The sequence below is a fragment of the Bufo gargarizans genome, chromosome 3, assembly GCF_014858855.1.
Source record: "Bufo gargarizans isolate SCDJY-AF-19 chromosome 3, ASM1485885v1, whole genome shotgun sequence".
Lineage (NCBI taxonomy): Eukaryota > Metazoa > Chordata > Amphibia > Anura > Bufonidae > Bufo > Bufo gargarizans.
In genome coordinates this window covers 382112699-382129967 of record NC_058082.1, presented here as the reverse complement: position 1 = coordinate 382129967, position 17269 = coordinate 382112699, and the positions used below count along the sequence as shown (strand labels likewise).

At 39.8% G+C, this 17269-nt stretch overlaps 1 protein-coding gene across 1 annotated transcript in view; it reads left to right on the top strand.

Annotated features, from left to right (window-relative positions):
* Positions 1-17269, top strand: part of ILRUN (inflammation and lipid regulator with UBA-like and NBR1-like domains) — a 355318-nt gene that overhangs the window by 201710 nt on the left and 136339 nt on the right. Inside the window, exon 4 of the mRNA XM_044288169.1 lies at positions 16365-16654. Within this exon, the coding sequence (XP_044144104.1) occupies positions 16365-16654 (290 nt within the window). The remainder of the gene's footprint in view (positions 1-16364; positions 16655-17269) is intronic.

The window sequence follows — 17269 nt, the reverse complement described above, 5'->3', positions numbered from 1 at the left end:
CTTGTTCACCTGATCTGAACCCCATTGAGAACCTGTGGTCCATCATCAAATGTGAGATTTACAAGGAGGGAAAACAGTACACCTCTCTGAACAGTGTCTGGGAGGCTGTGGTTGCTGCTGCACGCAATGTTGATGGTGAACAGATCAAAACACTGACAGAATCCATGGATGGCAGGCTTTTGAGTGTCCTTGCAAAGAAAGGTGGCTATATTGGTCACTGATTTGTTTTTGTTTTGTTTTTGAATGTCAGAAATGTATATTTGTGAATGTTGAGATGTTATATTCGTTTCACTGGTAAAAATAAATAATTGAAATGGGTATATATTTGTTTTTTGTTAAGTTGCCTAATAATTATGCACAGTAATAGTCACCTGCACACACAGATATCCCCCTAAAATAGCTAAAACTAAAAACAAACTAAAAACTACTTCCAAAAATATTCAGCTTTGATATTAATGAGTTTTTTGGGTTCATTGAGAACATGGTTGTTGTTCAATAATAAAATTAATCCTCAAAAATACAACTTGCCTAATAATTCTGCACTCCCTGTAGAAATTTCTTATGTCCATGTATATAACACAGATTGTCAATCTTCCTCTTGAAAAAAACATATATATCGAAATATTTTTTTTTTTAATGAATATAAAAATAGACAAAATAGATATAAATGAATATATTTAATTATATAAATATATTCATAAAAGATAATTACGAAAGTATAAAGCCATTATTTATATATATATAGGTATAAAATATTATAAATATTGGAACAATATAATAAAATGATTTTAAAAAAAATGCCTAAAAGATAAAAAAAGGTAAAGGAATATAAATATTTAACAGGCCCATTTTTCATTCTATCCAGACAGATATTAACTCTTATAGCTTAATCTCAAATGCTTCGTTGAGACCATAGGGGTTCAGACTATTTTATTAGAAAATCCAGTACATTTCTCTACATCTAATGTACTGGGTGTCCTTATGTAAGTGGCTTGGGATTTTTTCGATCGGTGTCACATTAAACCCAGCTGAACTACCCTCATGGTGTTCTGTCACGAGTCTGGATACACTATGTTTCAAATACTTTTTCTTAATGTTTGATCTGTGTTTATTTAGCCTATTTCATAACGTTTGGATCGTACACCCCACGTATTGTAAGTGGCATGGACATTCCAAGAGATATATAACATGGTTAGATTCACAGTTCAGACTACTCAAAATGGAAAAGGACTCTCCACTCACTCGACTGTAAAAAATTGATTTCTGGCGTATACTGGAGCAATATAGGCATCTTTTACATCCACATCTTGAGCTGCCTTTAGAAGCAGTGGTACCATAGTTGTCAGTATAATGTTCGGCTGAATTTAGTTTGCTTGGTGCAAGAATATTTTTTTATAGTGCGTGCTCTCCTATATGTTAGTTTCGGGAGCTCTGGAATAATCTGGTTTAAGATGGGGTCTCTTTTTAAGATATGCCAGTGTTTTTCTAGAGTTGCTTTGATCAATATATGTTTTTCATTGTAAGTGGTGATAAAATTGGAACTATATTTATCGCTATTGCTGTCTTTTTTTCTTTCTAGAAACTGGAATAAGACATTCATCTTGAGAGAGTTTGGCGGCTTTCGTTCTTGCACAAGAGATATTAGAAGGATAGTCCTTTCGGCTGAACTGTGAAGCCAGAACATCACACTGTTGGGTGAAGTCATCTTCAAGAGTGCAGTTTCGTCTGTCGTTTGAATTGACTAAAAGGGATGTTGAACTTCCATTTTCTATAGTGTGTACTCTTAAAATCCAGGTAGCTGTTACTGTTAACTTAAAAAAAAAAAAATCTACGTGTATTAATTTTATTATCCTGAATAAAGATTTCTAGCTATACCTCAGGCCTAAAATCACCATCGGCCTTCTACCCTATCCATCATAAGGGAAATTTTTTAGATACTTTTTATTCTGTGGTCTCAAATGACTTTAGGGAAATTAACCATGAACCCAATACGAGACACAATATGAGACCATCAGAGAAGACAGCCCTGAAGAGGCTTCAATCAAATACTGACCTAATAATTCGGAATGCCGACAAGGAGGGGGGGGGGGGGGGGGATTGTTATCCAGAATCAAAAAGATTATGTCAAGGAAGCTTTGAACATCTTATCTGATAGAAAATACTATCTACCCCTTGACTGTGACCCCTCTACAATATATAGAGAATAATTTCAAGCACTGATTAAGTCAGCAGATCTCTGTCTGAACAAGAAGGAAAAAGAATACATTTTGGTGAAGGAATCAACACTAGCTATCTTTTACCACCTGCCTAAGATTCAAAGAAATTCAGAATCCGCCAGGTAGACCCATAATTTCAGGGGTCTCCTCCCTTACCCAAAACTTATCACATTATATTGATAACTATTTACAGAAACATGTCCTCAACTTTAAATCTCCTCTTTGGGAGTCTACATCGCTTATCACCCGACTAAAATATATAGTGTGGCAAGATAGCTTCTATTAGGTGACCCTGGATGTCTCTGCACTTTATTCAAATATCTACCATGATTTAGGTATGAAGTGCACATCCAGTTTCCTAGATAAAGATCATGAAATGTCTCACCTAAAAAAGCCTTTATCATGAAGGGCATTGAATTTATACTGGCGCATAATGTGTTCATGTTCCAAAATGAAATTTGTAAGCAGATACGAGGGATCGCAATGGGGACGCGTTTTGCACCCAGCTTTGCAAACTTATTTATGGGGGCTTTTGAGGAGGAATTTGTCTACCATTCAAGCTTCTGGAAACATCATCTGTTTCTGTCAGTATATATCGATGACTTAATTTTTATTTGGAATGGGGATTTATCATCTATTGACAATTTCATTTCACACCTTAATACTAACGATTGGGGAATCTCCATTACTGGAACATATGATAACACCAAAATCGAGTTCCTGGATCTAGAAATCTTTATTCAGGATAATAAAATTAAAACAGGTAGATTTTTTTTTTAAAGTTGACATTTAACAGCTACCTGGATTTTAAGAGTACACACTATAGAAAATGGAAGTCCAACATCCCTTTTAGTCAATTCAAGCGACTGAGACGAAACTGCTCTCTTGAAGACTACTTCACCCAACAGTGTGATGTTCTGGCTTCTAGGTTGAGCCGAAGGGGCTATCCTTCTAATATCATCTCTGATGCAAGAACGAAAGCCACCAAACTCACTCAAGATGAATGTCTTATTCCAGTTTCTAAAAAGAAAAAAAGACAGCAATAGCGATAAATATAGTTACAATTTTATCACCACTTACAATGAAAACCATATGTTGATCAAAGCAACTCTAGAAAAACACTGGCATATCTTAAAAAGAGACCCCATCTTAAACCAGATTATTCCAGAGCTCCCGAAACTAACATATAGGAGAGCATGCACTCTAAAAAAATATTCTTGCACCAAGCAAACTAAATTCAACCGAACATCATAATGAAAACTATGATGCCACTGCCTCTAAAGGTAGCTCAAGATGTGGACGTAAAATAAAATGTTGCTCAAGTATATGCCAGAGATCCATTTTTTACAGTCGAGTGAGTAGAGTCGTTTCCCATTTTGAGTAGTCTGAACTGTGAATCTAACCATGTTATATATCTCTTGGAATGTCCATGCCACTTACAATACGTGGGGCGTACGATCCAAACGTTACGAAATAGGCTAAATGAACACAGATCAAACAATAAGAAAAAGTATCTGAAACAAAGTGTATCCAGACACGCGACAGAACACCATGAGGGTAGTTCAGCTGGGTTTAATGTGACACCGATCTAACAAATCCCAAGCCACTTACATAAGGACACCCAGTACATTAGACGTAGAGAACCGGAGAACATGTACTGGATTTTCAAATTAAATAGTCTGAACCCCTATGGTCTCAACGAAGCATTTTAGATTAATCTATAAAAGTTAATGTCTTTCGCTCTGGATAGAATGAATATCTATTACATCATATGGTCCTGTTATATATTTAGATTCCTTTGCCTTTTTTATCTTTTAGGTATTTTTTGTAATCATTTTATTATATTTATTGTTCCAATATTGATAATATATTATGCCTATTTATGTATGTAATGGCTTTATACTTTCATAATTATCCTTTATACATATATTTATATACTTGCATTAGGGCTGCACGATATGGGAATTTTGTGCGATTGCGATTAGGGCCCTAAAAATTTAGAGAACGATATGCAATGCAATATTTTAAGGGAATTGTGCTAGAGGTCTAATTTGCTTGGCTTTTCCCATATGAGCCGCTGACGCGGCTGGGTATGACATAGTTATGGGGGATCTGTGGATGACGCTGTGTTGTGGGGGATCTGTGGATGGCGCTGTGTTGTGGGGGATCTGTGGATGGTGCTGTGTTGTGGGGGATCTGTGGATGGTGCTGTGTTGTGGGGGATCTGTGGATGGCGCTGTGTTGTGGGGGATCTGTGGATGGCGCTTGTGTTGTGGGGATCTGTGGATGGCGCGGTGTTGTGGGGGGATCTGTGGATGGCGCTGTGTTGTGGGAGGATCTGTGGATGACGCTGTGTTGTGGGGGATCTGTGGATGGCGCTGTGTTGTGGGGGATCTGTGGAGGGCGCTGTGTTATGGGGGATCTGTGGAGGACACTTATGGGGGATCTGTGGAGGACACTTATGGGGGATCTGTGGAGGACACTTATGGGGGATCTGTGGAGGACACTGTTATAGGGGATGTGTGCTATGACACATAGGGCCATGATGGGGGCCAGCATAAGACATATAGCATCTTATGCTGGTCCCCCTCATGGCCCTATGTGCCCCCTCATGGCCCTATGTGTCCCCTCATGTGTCCTAAACTGTGCACATAACTGGCTTTGCGTGTAAAGTATTTTACTAGTGTGTGAAACAAGCTCTCTCCTATTGATAACAGGTCCGGCCTCTGTACTCACTGTCACTATAAATGCCCTGCAGCGAGCTGGCCGGCATGTGACTGACGTCACTTAGTAACGCTCCTCCCACTTCAGGAAGCAGGAGCGTTACTAAGTGATGTGAGTCACGCGCCGGCCGGCCAGCTCGCTGCCGTTCGCTGCAGTGCATTGCATTCATCGTGACAGTGAGTACAGAGGCCGGACCTGTTATCAATAGGAGAGAGCTTGTTTCACACACTAGTAAAATACTTTACACGCAAAGGCAGTTATGTGCACGGGGCCCCTTAATATATAATCGCTGCATTTTCGGGTCGGCCATATCGCATTTGCCGATTTATCGTGCAGCCCTAACTTGCATATATTCATTTATATCCATTTTGTGTATTTTTATATAAATTTTTAATTTTTATTTCAATATATGTTTATTTCAAGAGGAAGATTGACAATCTGTTTTATATACATGGACATAAGAAATTTCTATATAAATTCACATATATAGTATGGGGTCATTTTTATTTAGGATCTGTATTATGTACAGTCAGTTCCATATATATTAGGACATCAACACAATTCTAACATTTTGGGCTCTATACACAACCACAATTGATTTGAAATGAAACAAACAAGATGTGCTTTAACTACAGACTGCCAGCTTTAATTTGAGGGTATTTACATCCAAATCAGGTGAACGGTGTAGGAATTACAGTTTGCATATGAGCCTCCCACTTGTTAAGGGACCAAAAGTAATGGGACAGAATAATAATCATAAATCAAACTTTCAATTTTTAATACTTGGTTGCAAATCCTTTGCAGTCAATTACAGCCTGAAGTCTGGAATGCATAGACATCACCAGATGCTGGGTTTCATCCCTGGTGATGTTCTGCCAGGCCTCTACTGCAACTGTCTTCAGTTCCTGCTTGTTCTTGGGGCATTTTCCCTTCAGTTTTCTCTTCAGCAAGTGAAATGCATGCTCAATCGGATTCAGGTCAGTGGATTGACTTGGCCATTGCATAACATTCCACCTCTTTCTCTTAAAAAAAACTCTTTGGTTGCTTTTGCAGAATGCTTTGGTTCATTGTCCATCTGCACTGTGAGGTGCCGTCCATTGAGTTCTGAAGCATTTGGCTGAATATGAGCAGATAATATTGCCCGAAACACTTCAGAATTCATCCTGCTGCTTTTGTCAGCAGTCACATCATCAATAAATACAAGAGAACCAGTTCCATTGGCAGCCATACATGCCCACGCCATGACACTACCACCACCATGCTTCACTGATGAGGTGGTATGCTTAGTATAATGAGCATTTTTTATTTTCCTTCTCCATACACTTCTCTTCCCATCACTCTGGTACAAGTTGATCTTGGTCTCATCTGTCCATAGGATGATGTTCCAGAACTGTGAAGGCTTTTTTAGATGTTGTTCAGCAAACTTTAATATGGACTTCCTGTTTTTGAGGCTCACCAATGGTTTCCATCTTGTGGTGAACCCTCTGTATTCACTCTGGTGAAGTCTTCTCTTGATTGTTGACTTTGACACACATACACCTACCTCCTGGAGAGTGTTCTTGATCTGGCCAACTGTTGTGAAGGGTGTTTTCTTCACCAGGGAAAGAATTCTTCGGTCATCCACCACAGTTGTTTTCCAATGTCTTCAGGGTCTTTTGGTGTTGCTGAGCTCACCGGTACGTTCCTTCTGTTTAAGAATGTTCCACATGTTTTTGCTATCTCTCTGATGGGTTTGTTTTGTTTTTTTCAGCCTAATGATGTCTTGCTTCACTGATAGTGACAGCTCTTTGGATCTCATCTTGAGAGTTGACAGCAACAGATTCCAAATACAAATAGCACACTTAAAATGAACTATGGACCTTTTGCCTGCTCATTGTAATTGGGATAATGAGGGAATAACACACACCTGGCCATGGAACAGCCGAGAAGCCAATTGTCCCATTACTTTTGGTTCCTTAACAAGTGGGAGGCACAAATGCAAACTGCTGTAAGTCCTACACCGTTCACCTGATTTGGATGTAAATACCCTCCAATTAAAGCTGACAATCTGCAGTTAAAGCACATCTTGTTAGTTTCATTTCAAATTTATTGTAGTGGTGTATAGGGCCAAAAATGTTAGAATTGTGTTGATGTCACAATATTCATGGACCTGACTGTATATATATTTTTCAATCATTTACAACATCTTAGTTATATATATAATACCCAAGCTTTTATCATCGATCTATATATGGAGGTTTCCTCCTCTATTTGTAACTTACATCGAATCCTATTTTTTCATTATTCCTATTGATTTTTATATATATAATTATTCCTTTATTTTTCAAAATAGCCTCTTCAGATTGCTCTTACAAGGGCGATATACACACACATTTTTTATGTTATCACTGGATCGCATTACCGATAGTGTTCTTGAGTTGTAATCACTGCGCTCCCTGTAGACACACACAAGCGTCCCTGCTTTTATCATTTTTATATATTTTCCCACATCGTTTTAATTGTTACTTTAATAGATTTAAATCTGCAATATAGAGATATATTCATTTTAATGCTGGAAAACTGTTGTTTTTATGCTATATACTATTACACCTTGGGCTAGCCCCTCCCAGTTGTGGTATTTCTTTTTTGGCATTCTTTTTATTTTTATATCTATATAAACTTCTGACTAATGCTAGCTAATGTGATTACCTATCAACCTGATGAAGGGGACACTGATCCCCGAAACGCGTTCTATGTACATATGGTATTTATGAAATAAAGAAGATTCACCTATAGAGACCTCCCTAAACCAGTGATTTTGCGCATGACCAGAACTTCCTTTCTTAACATGTACCGTAACATTTATGTTTCTCTTATATGTTCTATGTTCTGTTTTTAAGTTTGTTCCTGTGGTCTTCATACAAGAATCACACTTACTAGAAAAGGATGCTCACAGATGTATACATAGGAGTTTTCCCGAATTATATCATTATCACACACACAAAAAAAAAGGAAGGCAGGGTTATTTATTGGTATAAAGTCTACACTTGCATTTTCTTTAAAAAAGTGTATAACAGATTCGGCAGGGAGATACGTTATTCTGATATGTACACTAGATGGTAAGCCATTTACATTAGTATCTGTGTATGTCCCTAATGTCTGACAGGTGGCCTTTTGCAGAAGATTGTTTAACAAAGTGCAAAAAGTAGCTATGAGTAACGTGGTCATGTTTTTATACTATTACACCTAGGGCCAGCCCCTCTCACTTGTGGGCAGCCCCCAGATATTTTTAGATCTATATAAACTTCTGACTAATGCTAGCTAATGTGATTACCTATTAACCTGATGAAGGTGACACTGAGCCCCGAAACATGTTCAATGTACATATGGTATTTATGAAATAAAGATGATTCACCTATATAGAACTGCCTAAACCTGTGATTTTGCGCCTAACCAGAACTTCTTTTCCTACAAGCACCCTTTGAGGGATTGGGCATCCGATCCCAAAGAAATTCCTTTTGCGGCTGCATTCCTGGATCTTAAGGGTCTATGTTTAGAAGAAGAATGTCTTTCAATCAATTTATTTTGTATTGAACGTACTATCCTATTGTGCGCCCCCCCCCCCCCCCCCCATCCCTATTGTTCTCTTTATTCCCCTCGTGACCGAGTCTAATTTAGATTCACCCGTGGTTGTTAAGACGGTACATGTTAAGGTCATCATGGCTGAAATAGCCTGACCAGATTTTAGGGCCAACCGGCCAAGGTGTTTGAACTTGAGGAATCCGGGTTGGGACAGAGAAACAAAAGCTCCCTACCTCGGACCAACACTATAATCTACATTTAACTATTCCCGGATGATGAGAGACTCACAAATCAGGCAGTGTCCCAGTCCGGAAGAATCTTGTCTGTGCGCGATATGTTATCCTTCACCAGCTGGGAGTCTTCAGTGATTAGGCCTCACTCAAGTAGTCAACGAGATGCCTCTCGTGGCGTGTTGAGGACCTGAGGGCTCCTTTGTAAGTGACAAGCACTTTTACTGGGAATCCCCAACGGTACTTTATTTGGCGCTGTTTCAGCCCTATAGTAATCGGAGCAAACTCTTTCCTTTTAGCGAGCGTTGCTGCAGAGAGATCCGTAAAGATGGATATACCCTTTAAAATATCAGAGGGAGTAGGGTTTTGTCTCAGGACCCTAAGAAATACTTCTTTGATGGTGTAAAAGTGTATCCTTGCAATGACATCACGGGGCAAGGATGCGTCTAATCCCTTTGGTTTAGGCACTCTGTGGATGCGATCAATTATCAAGTCCCTTTCTGTGGACTCTGGTAATGCTGCTTTGATTATCTGTTGGAGGAGAGGTTCGAGCTCCCCTGACTCCACTGATTCTGGAATCCCTCGGATCCTGACATTATTACGACGATGTCTATCCTCCATATCATGCAGCTTGGCTGATAATTTTGCAAGGTTTTCCTCCATAGCCTCATGGGCGTTAATGAGTGTTTTGTGAGGTGGCAAACTCCGCCATCTTAACCTCTAGATGGGACGTGCGCTCTCCTATGTTCTGTATATCTTTCCGGAGATCGTTCAATAGGCCTAGCATGTCTTCTTTCATAAAGGATCGTAAGTTATCCAGCATGGACCGCATAACGTCTGCAGTGAGGTGGGTATTCTAATAAACTTTCCGCTCTGGTCCGCATCTTTCTACGGTGTTGTGGGGCGACAATGTTGGTGTTCCAGCCGGGGAGGCCAGCGAACATGCCGGTGTTGAGGCTCCCCTCTGGCCTGTCTCTATCTGCCCTGAATTACCGAAAAATCACCTTTCCCATGACTGGCAGTCAGTGCGAGTCTTCCAAATGCTGACCAGGTTGTTGGGAGTTGATGCTGTGAGCCGCTGAATAGTGTTTTAGTCCGGAGCAGAAGCGCTATGCGACCGGCGCCATCAGCGTGCAGGCCATTCCCCCCAATATTCACAAAACTCATAATAGAGATGGTGGCTCTCTAAGGAATGGGATATTAATTATCCCATATCTAAATGACTTTTTGATTATTGGGGTCACAGCAGATCAATTCTCCTACGACAGAGACAGAATGCTTTCCCAGAATTGTTGTGGATAAAAAATTTCAAAAAGTTTTGTTTACATCCAGGAACATACAGTACAGACCAAAAGTTTGGACACACCTTCTCATTCAAAAAGTTTTCTTTATTTTCATGACTATGAAAATTGTAGATTCACACTGAAGGCATCACAACTATGAATTAACACACGTGGAATTATATACATAACAAAATAGTATGAAACAACTGAAAATATGTCATATTCTAGGTTCTTCAAAGTAGCAAACTTTTGCTTTGATTACTGCTTTGCACACTCTTGGCATTCTCTTGATGAGCTTCAAGAGGTAGTCACCTGAAATGGTCTTCACTTCACAGGTGTGCCCTGTCAGGTTTAATAAGTTGGATTTCTTGCCTTATAAATGGGGTTGGGACCATCAGTTGCGTTGTGGAGAAGTCAGGTGGATACACAGCTGATAGTCCTACTGAATAGACTGTTAGAATTTGTATTATGGCAAGAAAAAAGCAGCTAAGTAAAGAAAAACGAGTGGCCATCATTACTTTAAGAAATGAAGGTCAGTCAGTCCGAAAAATTGGGAAAACTTTGAAAGTGTCCCCAAGTGCAGACACAAAAACCATCAAGCGCTACAAAGAAACTGGCTCACATGCGGACCACCCCAGGAAAGGAAGACCAAGAGTCACCTCTGCTGCGGAGGATAAGTTCATCCGAGTCACCAGCCTCAGAAATCGCAGGTTAACAGCAGCTCAGATTAGAGACCAGGTCAATGCCAGAGTTCTAGCAACAGACACATCTCTAGAACAACTTTTAAGAGGAGACTGTGTGAATCAGGCCTTCATGGTAGAATATCTGCTAGGAAACCACTGCTAAGGAGAGGCAACAAGCAGAAGAGACTTGTTTGGGCTAAAGAACACAAGGAATAGACATTAGACCAGTGGAAATCTGTGCTTTGGTCTGATGAGTCCAAATTTCAGATCTTTGGTTCCAACCACCGTGTCTTTGTGCGGCGCAGAAAAGGTAAACGGATGGACTCTACATGCCTGGTTAACACCGTGAAGCATGGAGGAGGAGGTGTGATGGTGTGGGGGTGCTTTGCTGGTGACACTGTTGGGGATTTATTCAAAATTGAAGGCATACTGAACCAGCATGGCTACCACAGCATCTTGCAGCGGCATGCTATTCCATCCGGTTTGCGTTTAGTTGGACTATCATTTATTTTTCAACAGGACAATGACCCCAAACACACCTCCAGGCTGTGTAAGGGCTATTTGACCATGAAGGAGAGTAATGGGGTGCTGCGCCAGATGAACTGGCCTCCACAGTCACCGGACCTGAAACCATTCAAGATGGTTTGGGGTGAGCTGGACCGCAGAGTGAAGGCAGAAGGGCCAACAAATGCTAAGCATCTCTGGGAACCACTTCAAGACTGTTGGAAGACCATTTCAGGTGACTACCTCTTGAAGCTCATCAAGAGAATGCCAAGAGTGTGCAAAGCAGTAATCAAAGCAAAAGGTGGCTACTTTGAAGAACCTAGAATATGACATATTTTCAGTTGTTTCACACTATTTTGTTATGTATATAATTCCACATGTGTTAATTCATAGTTGTGATGCTATCAGTGTGAATCTACAATTTTCATTGTCATGAAAATAAAGAAAACTCTTTGATTGAGAAGGTGTGCCCAAACTTTTGGTGTGTACTGTACGTGAGATTTCTAGGGATAACTCTGAACTCTGTGTCACAAATATCCTCTCTTTTGCAGGAAAAGATAATATCATTAAAACAAAAAGACAGTGGTGGGATTTTATCATGAGTTGAATATTTGAAGTCCGTTTTGCTTGAGTCTGTGTTGGAGTACTTATTCCCTAAATCTAACACTTCTGTCTAGAGAAGCTTCTCCACCCTCCTCCTGGAGTGAGAATTCAACTTTTTAAAAGTCGCAGTGATAAATCTGGAGTGAAACTCATTAACATAGCTAACTGGAGGGGTGTAAAAATGCTAAAAGTTGCAAACTTTTCTGCAAGTGAGTGTAAAAATTTTTTGCGCAAGTGCTTAAACTTTGCACGATTTAGTGAAAAAAAGTTGCAAAAGCCCTATTTTAGAAACAATCCCTAGTCGGTCAGAATAAGTAACTAAACTGTTACCGGGATACTCGAAAATATCAATAGTAAACTTTGCTGAATGAGTATACAAAATCCCATAGAATTTTTTAATTGTTTTTTTTTTTACATGATCTTTATTAAACAATCGTAATTGTGAACATAATTATACCAATATAACATTACATTATACAGATAATAATGAGCCTTTGTGATAAAGGAGTCTAATAACTAACGCACTTATCACTTGTGTGAGACTATTAACTATAGGAGGAACTATCAATGGTGTACATCAGCAGAAAGGTGAAGTCTACCAAACCATGAAGCTGGGGTGCACTAGCATTATTATTCTAGATGCAATCACCCATATATAGGAGTGTTGAAGCTGTTACACTTCCTAAACCAAAAAACATGTACTGCTGAATGAAGTGACTGATGTCAAAAAGCTAGCCATTGATAGCAAATGAACCTACCTATGAAGGTCAATAATAAGCGCTGAATCTCCCCGACGTACGTTTCGCCGTGCTGCGTCCTCAGGAGGAGTCATGATAAAGATCATGTTAAAAAATTTTAAAAATTCTATGGGATTTTGTATACTCATTCAGCGAAGTTTACTAAAAGCCCTATTTTGCAACTTTTTGATGCCAGAACTCTTAAATGAAGGTATGATAAATGAGGGCCAGTGTGTTTCTGTGTGAGAAGGTCTTTACAATCAGAGAGGCCATGAGTATTCTGGGACTACTGACATCCTGTATCTGATCAGTGGCCTGGAGTCAAACATACACTCTTCCCCTACAATCATGGCTGCTAAAGAAATGTATAATACACTGGACTGAAAGATCTACATCCCCATTCACCCTAGCCTGGTGGACGACAATAACAAACCTAACTCGGTAAAGGGGGGGGGGGGGGGGGGTTGGTTGTATGGAAGAAAACCCAACCATCCAAATTCAGACTTATGCACATGCAAGCAGAATAGGTTGGCAGTGAAAGTAGGTGACAGATTATTCCAGGATACTTGGCCAACAGCAACCAGTCCTCGAATTATAGAGAGTTAAGAGCAGTCTAGTAAACCCTAAAGAAAGCAGCGTCCTTTCTGGAAGGTCATCTAAAATTATTCTCCGACAATACAGGTCCTTCTCTAAAAAAAAATTAGCATATTGTGATAAAGTTCATTATTTTCTGTAATGTACTGATAAACATTAGACTTTCATATATTTTAGATTCATTACACACCAACTGAAGTAGTTCAAGCCTTTTATTGTTTTAATATTGATGATTGTGGCATACAGCTCATGAAAACCCAAATTTTTTATCTAAAAAAATTTGCATATTTCATCCGACCAATAAAATAAGTGTTTTTAATACAAATAAAAGTCAACCTTCAAATAATTATGTTCAGTTATGCACTCAATACTTGGTCAGGAATCCTTTTGCAGAAATGACTGCTTCAATGCGGCGTGGCATGGAGGCAATCAGCCTGTGGCACTGCTGAGGTGTTATGGAGGCCCAGGATACTTCGATAGCGGCCTTAAGCTCATCCAGAGTGTTGGGTCTTGCGTCTCTCAACTTTCTCTTCCCAATATCCCACAGATTCTCTATGGGGTTCAGGTAAGGAGAGTTGGCAGGCCAATTGAGCACAGTAATACCATGGTCAGTAAACCATTTACCAGTGGTTTTGGCACTGTGAGCAGGTGCCAGGTCGTGCTGAAAAATGAAATCTTCATCTCCATAAAGCTGGGTACTTGACACTGGACTTCAGGCATTTTGGCATTTCCCTCTCCCCAGTCTTCCTCCAGACTCTGGCACCTTGATTTCCGAATGACATGCAACAGTCCAGTGCTGCTTCTCTGTAGCCCAGGTCAGGCGCTTCTGCCGCTGTTTCTGGTTCAAAAGGGGCTAGACCTGGGGAATACGGCACCTGTAGCCCATTTCCTGCACACGCCTGTACACGGTAGCTCTGGATGTTTCTACTCCAGACTCAGTCCACTGCTTCCGCAGGTCCCCCAAGGTCTGGAATCGGTCCTTCTCCACAATCTTCCTCAGGGTCCGGTCACCTCTTCTCGTTGTGCAGCGTTTTCTGCCACACTTTTTCCTTCCCACAGACTTCCCACTGAGGTGCCTTGATACAGCACTCTGGGAACAGCCTATTCGTTCACAAATTTCTTTCTGTGTCTTACTCTCTTGCTTGAGGGTGTCAATGATGGCCTTCTGGACAGCAGTCAGGTCGGCAGTCTTACCCATGATTGCGGTTTTGAGTAATGAACCAGGCTGGGAGTTTTTAAAAGCCTCAGGAATCTTTCGCAGGTGTTTAGAGTTAATTAGTTGATTCAGATGATTAGGTTAATAGCTCGTTTAGAGAACCTTTTATGATATGCTAATTTTTTTAGATAGGAATTTTGGGTTTTCATGAGCTGTATGCCAAAATCATCAATATTAAAACGATAAAAGGCTTGAACTACTTCAGTTGGTGTGTAATGAATCTAAAATATATGAAAAGTCTAATGTTTATCAGTACATTACAGAAAATAATGAACTTCATCACAATATGCTAATTTTTTTAGAAGGACCTGTATTAGAAAGGTATCATACCTCAAACATCAAATTTACTACCGAGTCTTTCGGAAAAATTTTCTATTTGGCAGAAAGAAATGTGAAATCAATAACATTGTTGACAACCCCCTTGGAAAATGAAAGGTAGAATCTGATTGGTTGCTATGGGCAACTAAGACAGTTCTTCTTTACACCAGTTTAATAAATTTCCCCCACAGTCTGACTAAACATTCATCTATTACATTTCTTAAATACAAAGCAGCATTTTTAATAGCAATCACATCTGCAGAAGATTGGGGGAAATTCAGGCCCCATCCATCCTAGAACCCTACAGCATGATTTTGGATGACAGAATTTATATTATGGCTTGATCAAGTTTTTCTTCCTAAAATGGTCAAGATTTTCACCGCACTCAAGAAATTATTCTTTCATACTGCTGTAACAATCCAAAAAATTTAAGAGAGGCAGGCTTACATTCTTTGGATGTTAGAAGAGTCTTTGGCCGCATGCACACGGCCGTTGTGCGGCCGCTCTGTGCAGCTAGGACCGCAATTGCGGTCCCCAATGCACAGGCAACATCCATGCAGTGGGCCTAACCCATTCAACTTGGATGGGTCCGTGGTCTGTCCGCACCGCAAAAAAATATGATCTGTCATATTTATTTACGGTGCTGAAAAATTGAAAGAAACACCACTGAAGCACTCCGTAGTTCTTCCGGTGTTCTGTTCCGTGACTCCATTCCACATCTCCGGAATTGCGGACCCATTCAAATGAATGTGTCCGCATCCGTGACGCGTGGTGCACACGGCCAGCGGCCATGGATTGCTGACCCGACGTTTGCGGGCCGCAATACGGCCACGGCCGTGTGCATGAGGCCTTACAGTATCTAACTATAACAGGGGTAGAAAAGTTGACAATCTTTTAGTCCAGTTTTCAGGCAAGAATAAGGGTAAAATGCTGTTTAAAAACATCAATAGCTAGGCAAATAAAAGCTACTATCTCATGGTGCTTCAGTATTTAAGGACTTCCATGTCCTGAAGATTAAAGCACACTCTACTAGAGCAATGGCATCTTTGTGAGTGGGGAGAGCACGAGCTTCAAGATTTGCAAAGCTGCTACCTGATCCAAAGTACACAACTTTGTGAGACACTACAGATTAGACTAACTGCATTTTCCTTTGGGAGAAAGGTCCTACAAGCAGTAGCACCATCCCCCTTAATTGATTATCTGTTAGCTCTCCCTATATGTCGTCATGGGGGATTAAATGGAAAATGGGAATCTTACCGGTAATCCTGTTTCCATGAATCCACCATGACGACACCTATATATTTCTTAGAATGGTAGATTTGGGTATAAAGTAATACTCAAAATATTTGGCAAACCAGATCACTGTAGTAATTTAAAAATCAGTGCTGGAAGGGGGCAATTTAACCTTTCTCTGTTCCTGAACCTACAGACATAATGGGTCAATATCCTTGTATGTCATCCTGGTGGATTCATGGAAACCGAATTACCGGTAGGACTAATTCCAATTTTTGGACTAAATATTGCATATATTGAATATTTGTCTTTCACAGTGTTGATAGACAAGGGGTGACAAAGATGTAAATGATTAAAAGCTATTTTTCAGTAACAGTATTAATATTAGCAGTCCACAGTAAGTTAAGCATGTAATTCTTAATGCTGGTGTCTATACCTTTCCATTTTGTCTTTTTACATCAGATGTGATTTGGGTTATACTCAGTGTGGAGGCTGGTGGCCTCCTAGGTGTCACTCAGCAACTCTCATCCTTTGAAACAGAGTTCAGCACTCAGCCACATCGCAACCTTGGTGGAGACTTCAACCCCTTTGCTTCACCTCAGAAGAGTCGTTCTACAGAAGGAGAAAACATGAGTACCTGGACATCTGAAACAGAGACTCCTGAAGGAGAACAGAATGGACTTTCTCAGACATCTGTAAATATATGTGCAACTGATCATCAAACTAACCATTCTGTAGCAACGTATAGAGAGGTAAGACAAAACATGGAAATATATGAATACAGTTAATATCACTGTTCTGTCCTCCTTATGTGTGAAGGCACATAGCTTGACAGACAGCTAAACCTTATCCTGGCAATGAATTGACAATGGAGTAACGTCCAACTTTATCTTTATTGCAAGGATGTAAATGCGCTGTAAAACTGGGGAACAGAAAACACAATGCGCTTACTAATGGGGTCTGAAATATAGTAATGCATATACAAACACAGATGCATATCTAATCCAGAGCATGCCACCTATCTGCATAATAAGCATGGTCCCTAGTTGCTATTAACCCCTAATGGACAGGGCTAATTTTCACCTTAAGGACCAGTCAATTTTTTGCAAATCTGACCAGTGTCACTTTGTGTGAATAACTTTAAAACACTTTTACTCATCCAGGCCATTCTGAGATTGTTTTATCGTCACATATTGTACTTCATGACACTGGTAAAATGGAGTCAAAAAATGTCATTTTTATTTATAAAAATATACCAAATTTACCAACAATTTGGAAACATTTGCAAATTTCCAAGTTTCAATTTCTCTACTTCTATAATACATATAGTAATACCTCCAAAAATAGTTATTAATTTACATTCCCCA